This window comes from Diabrotica undecimpunctata, chromosome 2 (assembly GCF_040954645.1).
Source record: "Diabrotica undecimpunctata isolate CICGRU chromosome 2, icDiaUnde3, whole genome shotgun sequence".
Taxonomy (NCBI): domain Eukaryota; kingdom Metazoa; phylum Arthropoda; class Insecta; order Coleoptera; family Chrysomelidae; genus Diabrotica; species Diabrotica undecimpunctata.
In genome coordinates, this window is record NC_092804.1 from 170,155,934 (window position 1) to 170,166,162 (window position 10,229).

Genomic DNA, 10,229 nt, shown 5'->3' on the forward strand with positions numbered 1-10,229 from the left:
TATTTTTCTTAATTTTATCAGCAAAATACATTGTTAATGAGTCTAGCTGCTTTTTCCAGTTGAATCCTTTTCGACTGTGGTCACAAAATTGATCGTCCTGATTGTTCTGGTTTAGTAAGACTGCAACAGTGATATTTGTCGTCAAAAGAAGAATAAGAAAATATTCAACAGGTCTCCATAGCAAAACACCATTAGCAGAGTTAAATAAATCAATTAAGTTCTTCGCTGTATATCTAATATATTATTTAGTCAGCATCAGCTGCCAGTAAATACGACAATCTTAACTTTCCAAATTAAATATAGTAATATGATAAATACAATTTATTTTCGACACTATGTCTCCTTGTATTTACCCAATTTATTTATATATACATGTTGATAATCCATCATTATTATTAATGCTGTCACTCATGAACGTATAATTGAAAGACTTTTCATATTTTTGTGCATTTGTAGGCAAGGGCCAATTTGTTAGACGTAATGATGGCGTCAGTATCGAGTGATTCTTCTCCGACGTCTTCGTGTGGGGGAAGTGTGGCTAGTGATTCGACGGAAGACCCGCCGGATTATGGACATCTCCATAGAATACACAAATATCATCGGCAGAAAAAAGGTATAGTGTTTTAAACAAAATGAGTTTTTTTTTAATATCGGTTTTTCTCTTGTATAGATCAGAAAACAGTTAATTAAACTCTTACTTGAATCATTTACTCCATTTTGCATTTCAGTACTATATTTACCAGTTAAAGTTAACGTTATATCGTTAAAGCTATCGTTATTTTTCTTTGTATTTTGGCATTACTTAGGTGTTTTATTCATGACTAGCTGCTCCTAAAATTTTACAACCATTGCATGTCTTTTATCGTCATATTTGTTCACTTAAGTTCCTTTGTTGTTTAAAGCAAGTTTTTTTATTTCTATAAACTTTACTTGATCCCAACAAGTAAACTAAAATCATTGTAAAAGTAGACAAATATTATCCATATCATGGGATAAACATATTAATAATTGTTTAATAAAATGTGAGAAAAGTTTAAATATTCTTAAAGCAGTTAATCGCTATTAATGGGGTGCTGACCCTAAGATTAATTTAATGTTCTATCGTGCATATACCAGATCCATTCTCCACTGTAGAAGCTTTCTATATGGATTTGTCACAAACCTTTGTCTTAAAAAACTAGACCACATTCAGTACAAGGCTCTGTGATTGGTTCTAGGTTCGCTAAAATCTTACCTACAGAGAATCTATGGAACCTCTTTTATATTTAAGAAGACTATTTTTAGCTGGAAAATTTATTCTCAAATGCTAATCTTACAACCAATCTGAACTGCTACAAAGAATATGTGACTTTAAAAGAATATAAAACTGCCTGAAGAACATACTTCTCTAACTTTCGTCTAGATAAAGGGACACTTTGGTATTTCCGGTAACATCAAAGCAGATTTTTTGCTGAAAAGGCGATCTTAAAATAATCAGAAATAACTTAGCTAGATAGAAGCGATCTAACAGCTTCACACAAGAGAAGTCCAAAACAAAATTGGGATATTAAGTGGTACACTTTCCGCAATGGAAGCAACAGTCTCTATACCAAAATTCATTCTGTTTTACCATACTGTGTTTTATCTTCTTCTTCTTCTTACGATGCCTATCCGTTCCGGATGTTGGCGATCAACATGGCTATCCTAACTTTGCTTGCTACTATTCTGAATAGTCCGGTTGTCGATGTATTAAACCGTTTTCTCAGGTTTTGAAGCCAAGATATTCTTCTTCTCCCTGGTCCTCTCTTTCCAAATACTTTGCCCTGAAGAATGAGTTGCAACAAGCCGTATCTCTGTTCATTGCTCATAATATGGCCAAGATATTCTATTTTGCGCTCTTTGATGGTGTTAATAATCTCGCATTCCTTGCCTATTCTACGTAGGACCTCAACATTAGTCACACGATCCACCCATGAAATTCTTAAAATACGTCTGTAACACCACATCTCGAATGCCTCGAGTTTTCTTAAAGAAGCTTCGGAAAGTGTCCAGGCCTCTACTCCGTATAATAACGTAGAAAATACATAGCATCTAGTAAGAGAGATTTTGGTAGCAAGTGGTAAAACGTGACTTCTGAAAAGAGACTTCATCATTATGAACGCCGATCTCGCTTTTCCTATGCGTTGTTTTATTTCACTGGAGTGATCCCATTGGATGTTAATGTTGGTACCAAGGTATGTGTAGCTGTCCACTCTGTCAATTGGATGTTAGTTAACCAAAAGCTGTCTATTTAATATTTCGCGCTTACTGACTACCATGTACTTTGTTTTCTTCGTATTAAGATCAAGTCCGTGTTCTCTACTTATATCTGATATACGCGACATTATTCTTTGCAAACGGTCCAGACTATCTGCGAAAACTACTGCGTCGTCGGCATATCTAATGTTGTTTAGACATATTAAGTTGACTAATACGCCTTCTTGTAGTTCACCTAGCGCTTGCTCGAAGATATATTCAGAGTATATATTAAATAACACCGGGGACAGAATGCATCCTTGCCTCACTCCTCTATCTATGGAGACTGCCTCTGTCAATTGGTCATCCACTTTAATATTGGCTGTTTGGTTGTAATATAAATTATAGATGATTCTTAAGTCCCTATCATCTAACCCCACTTCTTTCAAGATGTTTATAAGTTTATCATGCTTTACTCTATCAAATGCTTTTTTGTAGTCGATAAAACAAGTATACACATCACAGTTAACATCCCTGCATCTTTGCATAAGCACTTGGACAGCGAATAGAGCCTCTCGGGTGCCTAAGGAATCGTTGTGTTTTATAAAAAAATATATTCCATGTTTATTGATGTATCTTTAATCATGCCACTGTCAAGGCATACCTTCATAGAACAAAAACTACCGGAATTAGAACATTGCGATTGCAATGGTTATGCTAATGATATTAACCATTGGCTGTTTGGATGCAAACATAATGATGATGCAATTAAGTATTTGATGAAAACTCTGGCGCAAGAACAAATACCTTCTAAAAATCCCACAAGATCAAGCTTCTCTCTTATACTTGTCTCGAGGAAACTATAAAATAAAACAAATGAACCCGTAATTCTTAAAAAGGACTAAGAGGAAAATTTAATTAGTATTGAATGAGTCGGCTTGAATGTGTTTAGCATTTGTTCCTCATTTGTACCCTTGTATGTAATCCATATATTAAGTAATATTACCACCCTTACCGTTGCCTGTTTTGTATTGCCCACGTTAGCGTGAAAAATGTACTTGTCTAATTCTTTATTTATAAATCAATTTAAGTTGGTTAGGCCCCTGGATGAAAAGTCAATTGAATGTCAATGAAGAGAACTAATTAGTAGAGCTAAAGTATGTGAAATACCGCTAGCATTAACGTTTATAGATTTTGAGAAGGCTTTCGATTGATTCTATATATATCCCAAGACAGTAATAGAAGCTTTGACCAATCAAGGCATTGACAAACCATAAATAGCTACTTTAGCTAATATATACACATAATCAAAAGTTAAGGTAAAAATTTATGAAAGCACTCCAGAATTTCCCGCTACCAGAGGCATCTGATAAGGAGACGCAATAATATCGCGAAAGCTCTTCACTGCAACTCTTGAAAACATATTTAGCAAAATGAACTGGCAGGACAAAGGAATATCCATTGATGGAGAATACCTCAGCTAAGATGTTCAGACAAGATCGTTCTGATTGCTAATAATCCTGCAGAACTACAAAAACTTATAAGCGACCTAAATGCAGCTAGCAATGAAGTTGGCCTAAAAATAAACTTACGTCAGTATTATCTAACGTGGCTAAATAGATCAAGCAATCTAAAGCCATTAACAAATATCATCCATATCGGATTGATTTTTTTAGACTTCTATGCCTATTGCTTCCTTAGCAGCTTAATATGTAGCTTCTGTTGTTTTTTTGATGCTTTTTTTCGATATCTATTCTCATCTGGTTGTTCTGAAACTGGTATAACTTAGTTTATTAAAATACAAATATCTTACACTTCTTCTTCGTTCCTAAAAATGCCTTATCAGTATTATTAAACATTATATCTGCTCAACTGACCAATTAGCATTTCTAAGCTAACTTAATTTACAGAAGATTCCCTAAAATTAGGAGCCTATCCCATGGTGTTCTTTTAATGAAGTAGCTTCACACGCAACAGTATTTGCCAGTACACTGTGTTCATAAAAAACATTTAAACAAAATTGAACAGCTTTTTGCACAACAGACTGCACAACTTTGCCTGAGCCCCATTGTTCTTAAATCTGACCATATGTTATCTATTCACCGCATTCGTGGGCGTCCTAAACGCCTTCACCCAGATTAACTTGGCAAGGCGGTTGTTAGGGAGCCTGTGGACAAGGCCATAGGCGTTGGACATATAATTTTTTGGACGACATCGGCGGTATCGAAGAGTTTTGTCCTTTTTAAAATCTTTTTTTTTAATTTCAATGTTTATTTTATTAATATAGGATTAATTATGACTATGGAGCGTCTGATCGTGACTTGTGCTGTGTTCTTTATTATTTTATCCACAATCTCTATGTCCAAGTACCAGTAAGTATTACTGTTTCGTATGTATCTTATAGAATCAATGATATTGACTAGCACTGTATTAGGAAATTTTTGGATCTAGCCCCATAATTAACTACAATATAACCTTATTCTACTATGCTAAGACCCACACGGGCCTTAGTATTAGATAATAGACTCTGCTCTACGATTAGTATAATTGCATCAGGGCTCGATGCCTAGTTCTTATTTATTCGTATTAGTATTAGATCAGATAAGAGGGAAACTACGAGATAACATTCCCTGGTGCTTAATGTATGCGGATGATGTAGTGCCTAACGCACAACATATTTTCAATTAACATTGTGGTTTATTCATATTAACTTTAGTAGATAAGAAGGCTGAATTATACTATAATCGTTACAATAAGGTTAATTTATGTTATTGTCTGCTGTAGTACCTAATTCAATAATATAATAATTTTGGAGTATTCTTCTCTTTTAAAAACTGTTTACTGATCTATATATTAATTCCTAACAATTTATTAAATCTTTTATAAATAAAATAATACCCAACATTTTGCTATTAACAGGTTTCAGTTTATTGTATGATCTTTTAAACTAATATTGTATCTGCACATATTTTTTAATAACATACTAAATGACCAAACGGGATATGACCAACAAAGTGTAAGATTTATTTAAAAAAAAAACCATACTTTGCTTAAAACTTTCAATGCCCACTAATAAAGTTCATATTTTATTTATTACTCCGTACTTAAAATATTAATCTAAGAACTTTTTATTTAATTTAGTCTATTTTCTTATCTCTCATTAGATATCTTAAATACGAATGACACACTTAAAAGAAGTGTTAGAAATCGAAGGTTTCCCTAGGTGAATGTCCAATTTTGGCCATTCATGCTCTGGGGAGGTTGCTTGAAAGGAGGTTTGAAAAACAAAAATTTTTTTTTACTTTTTTACTCATTGCATCTTTGGTTACTACGAATAATTCATTTCAAAATATAACTGTTTATATAAATGTTTAAACAAATTTTCTCAGAAGTGGTAAATGCTATATACATATGTCCATTTATATATCTTTTTTTGTGGGAATTTGAAATACTATTAGTAATCACATACTTCGACTGAAAATTCAGTCTATCGGTATCACCGCTCATTTCTCTCTAAGCCTAAATCCCTCTATGCATTCTCTACCAATGCATTTACGTCATATATAATCAAAGTCTAGATCTTTTTTGTGAAGGTTTATTAAGTTTGGATAAACTTTTATATGATTATGATAATATGATTCCCTTATCTCGTCTAATATTAGTTGTATTGTGAAAGTATTAAGTTGAATGAGAAGTAGGTATTCTCTCCGATTTTGATACAAAATTTTTAACATATCTGGCAATTTCTTGCTTTAAAATTATACCTACTCTATTTGTGTGTCTTTCATTGGGATTATCTGGATAATATATGTCACAATTATTAATTTTACATTGCCTTGAATCCATCCATATTATTTTGTTTACCCCATTATGTCTATTGATAGTCTATCCATGCTTAATCGCATTATGAGCTGAAAGAAAAAATAAGACTTCAGCCCTAGCATTTAAATGAAACAACCTATTGAAAATAGGACCAAACGTGTAATCAGGGCAACAAAAGAATTTCAAAAACATCAAAAAAAAATGAAAATAGAAGACACGATGTCCAAAGACTCCCAACTGCATGGAAACTAATTCTACAGAAACTCGTACAATTAAAATTAGCGAATAAGAGCCCCATTCGGATGTGTTAAATATTTCTCAAATTTTTTGGATTGCACTAATTTTTGGATACTAATAATAGTAGGATGTATAGGCTACGTGATAGAGATAGTATCTTTTATTTTTGAAATGGTCACATAAAGATTCATAGACGGGAGGTGATTCCAAACAACTGGTCCTTAGTCCTCATGCGCCACGCCCCGGGAACTGCATTGGCCTGTTGGCTAAAATAAGTGAGGGTAACCAGACGGCGAAAATTTCACTCTGTGATTGATTTCTCATATAGACTATACCCCCTTACTTGGTGGCTTACTGGCTTTAAGCTGGCCAGCTGGTAAGTGGAATGGTACTCTCTTGTCCTAAGACTGAGAAATCGGTCTTGAAGACAGATGAACCAATAAATAATAGTCATCGGCATAAGACATAAGAATGCAGAACGCATCAACTGCACCAAAGACACTTAGAATACCACTAGTACAATTAACATGACTACGTCAAATCATAAAATAGAAGATTTTACTGATCAGGGTCATTGGATAACAAGATCCGGCAGATGAGTACAATCACAAGATAGCAAGGTCTTCTCGGTCGTCAATAGACGAAATACTTATAAATTTCCACAAGGAAAATGAAATTCCTGTAGTTGGCTGTATACCATGAATCACAAAAGTGTTGTTTCAAAATTATTTTTAAAGGATTGTTAAATAAGACTTATGAATTTAGCGCAAATTAAGACATCACGATCTGCACATGTAATGTTAACAACATTATACGAGGCAAGAAAAGCTCATAATGCAATTAAGAGATGATCATAAGGGATCTTGTATACTCCTTGATTTTCTAATGCAATTTTTGTTTTTGTGGATGGTAATATGGTTGAGATTTTTCTCAACTCTGACTGGACAACGGATCTCCGTAAATTCTCGAAGGTCATCTTTGCGTCGATAGAAATAGTTCGTGAAATATTACCGCGGTGGAGAAGTATCTTGATTTATTTCTAACCTTCAGACACACAAAACTCACAAAAATGTGTATATATGAAGCAACAAAAAGTTGGGCGACCTCTCTTCGATATCGAATTAGGTGAACCGCAAATTCAAAGCCTCTTACACAGAGGCTATTGAACGATACTAGGATTAACTTTTTATTCCGACCAGCATCTATAGTTCACTTTTGAAAATACTATCTTTTTCACTCTTTACGCAGAGAAAAGACTTAAAAATGAAAATAAAAGATTGCATTTCATCTCAACTTGGAACTTCCGCAAGTGTTCCTGATAAGAGTTGATATAACTCGAAACTCGTGTAGAACAATGGTGGAATTCAAATTGAAATGAAATGCAATCTTTTACTTGCATATACATAATTATTAATGTTCACTACTTATTATTGTAGTATATTATTATTACTACTGTATTATTACTGTTTTATATTATTATATTACTAGTTTGGTTCCGATTACTAAATAAAATAATACATTGAAAGTTTTACGCAATTTAATAACTTTCTTTTTGGCTTACTAACTGCATGTTCAGCATCCGATTTTTTAACAATGACCAATAAAACACTACAATCCCAAACATTTTACTGAAGTACGTCCGTTCATTACATATTAGATATTGCAATTGGTCATTTTTCTTTCTTTTCTCTCTATCATTATCTCTCTACCTTCTTTTAGTTTTAGTTATAATCTATTATAGATCTTCTTTTACTTAGTACATTTTATTTTAAAGTTCATTATATATTTCAAATATGATTTAAGTTTGTTTACTGATTTTTTTTACATTCTAGCGTTTGCATTAACATTTTCGTAATAGCAGGCATTTTCTTTACGGTTTAACAATATAGTATAAAATTTATAAGAAAGTAGAAAATAAAAGTTTTAAAAATGAATTATATGTATACACTTTACAATGGTTGTTGGTTTTTTGCAATAAGCATTAAGCATTAATAAATAGCAAAGACATTAAGTTTTTTACAATAAGTAAAATGTTTTCAAAAATTTCATTTCTAGGAGTCATAGCTTTCTAGTTCATGTAAGTCCCTTAAGATGGCCTGATAACTATGTACTTTATTACTGGGATGGTGACATCATCAACAGAATGCAGATAACTAACTGGAAAACAATGTAAAAGAAATGGGAGCGTAATCATCAATCAGGCGAAATCACACAACAACCTGTGAAGCAAGACGAACGAGACAAGAAAACCATATAAAATGCCATATATTATGGCATTAGAGCACAAAGTAGTCAAAATTTTTACGTCTGAATCGGAATGAATAGAACGATATAACAGTTATTTCAGTACCTTTAACTTCGTCAGCAGTTCGAGCTGATTCCGATTGAAACCAAAAACTAACTAATGTCTCCAAAATCTTCCCAAACTCAGTGGTTCGAGCACAGAGGTGTCACCTGCTCTGGTGTCGAAGAACTAAACAATTAAATAAATTGCTTTCTGTCCTATATCTGTCCTATTCTGTCCTGTAATACATCCTATTTTGGATTCTACGATTTGTTTGGCCTATATATGATCGGGGACAGTCTGTACAAGAAATTTCATGAACTCCGTGTTGTTCATTTGGAATGTTGTCTTTGATAGATCGGACAAGAGATGAAAGTTTTTGTTGGGGGGTAAATATTGTCTTTATTCCTCATGATTTTAGAGTCGATTTTGTCAGTGACACCTTTGATGTAAGGAAGAAAAACTTTAGTATGATGAGTGTCTGAGTCTTTGGGTTGAGATTGAGTGGGAGGTTTAATGTCTGTGGATGCTCCTATTGATGTGATTTTCGTGGTAACCATTTTGGATGAAGGCTTGTTTTAAACTAGAGAGCTCAGCGTGTTTACTTGCATCATCGTAAAGGCGTATTAATCTGGAGACAAGTGTATTAATAACTGAATTAATTTATGAAGGAGATGATGAAAGTTGGTCTGCAAGTAACGATTGGTATGGATGGGTTTTCGATAAACAGAGTGAGGGAAACCTTTGGATTGGTTTTTCTTTATGATAACGTCGAGAAACGGTAGCGATGAATCAGTTTCCACCTTCATCGTGAACTGAATACTAGGATGTATACCATTCAGATGGGTTTGAAAATACACCAGAGCATCCCTGCCATGGGGCCAAATGACGAATGTATCATCAACATATCGTAGCCAACATATGGGTTTGAGCATTGATGTGGATAGTGCTCGGGTCTCGAAGTCCTCCATAAAGATATTGGCAATCACTGGAGTTAGTGGGGAGCCCATTGGGCACCATTTATTTGTCTGTAGAATTGATTTTGGAAGATGAAATAAGTGTTGGACATACAATGTTTAATGAGGGATAAGTGGTCTTGCTGGATACTGTATTTAGTTTTCAGAATGTTTATACTTTCGTCTATAGCAATGTTCTTAAAGAGTAAAACGATATCGAAACTTACTAGAATGTCTGGCGGTGAGATAGGGCTTTGTTGAAGAAGTTCGATAAAATGAAAAGAATTTTTGACGAAGGGTGAAGCATTTTCGGCGAGAGGTTGTAGAGTTTTGGCCAATGGTTGTTTAGCGCAGTTGTATGCACTGACAATGGGACGTAGATGAATATCGGGTTTGGGAATTTTGGGTAGGTCATATATTCGAGGTGTTTTAGAAGTATGTGAAAATTTTCTAAATCAGTCTAAAGTTAAAAGATTTCAAACAGTGTTGATTGTATGGCAGTAAAATTATTGCTGCCGGGAGAGTTTCAAAATATAACCTCTTCTTGCTAACTTTTACTTGAGATTAACGATCTATGAAAATAAAGGCGCGCTATAGTAAAGGTAAAAGACTAATTATTACCCATATCGGCAGTTCAGATGGTTTTTGCATAGATCACAAGTGTAACAATAAAGTTTTATAGATAAAACCGTCCAACCAGTTATTATTACCTAAAA

At 33.7% G+C, this 10,229-nt stretch overlaps 1 protein-coding gene across 6 annotated transcripts in view; it reads left to right on the forward strand.

Moving 5' to 3' along the window:
• Positions 1-10,229, forward strand: part of LOC140435189 (uncharacterized) — a 1,123,409-nt gene that overhangs the window by 1,093,591 nt on the left and 19,589 nt on the right. For 5 of the 6 annotated variants that reach the window (XM_072523966.1, XM_072523965.1, XM_072523964.1 and 2 more), the window contains one exon: positions 457-613. In XM_072523966.1, coding sequence (XP_072380067.1) covers positions 457-613 — 157 coding nt within the window. Of the gene's footprint in view, positions 1-456; positions 614-8,328; positions 8,494-10,229 lie in introns of those variants that run through there. The other variant, XM_072523967.1, reaches the window with a different exon arrangement.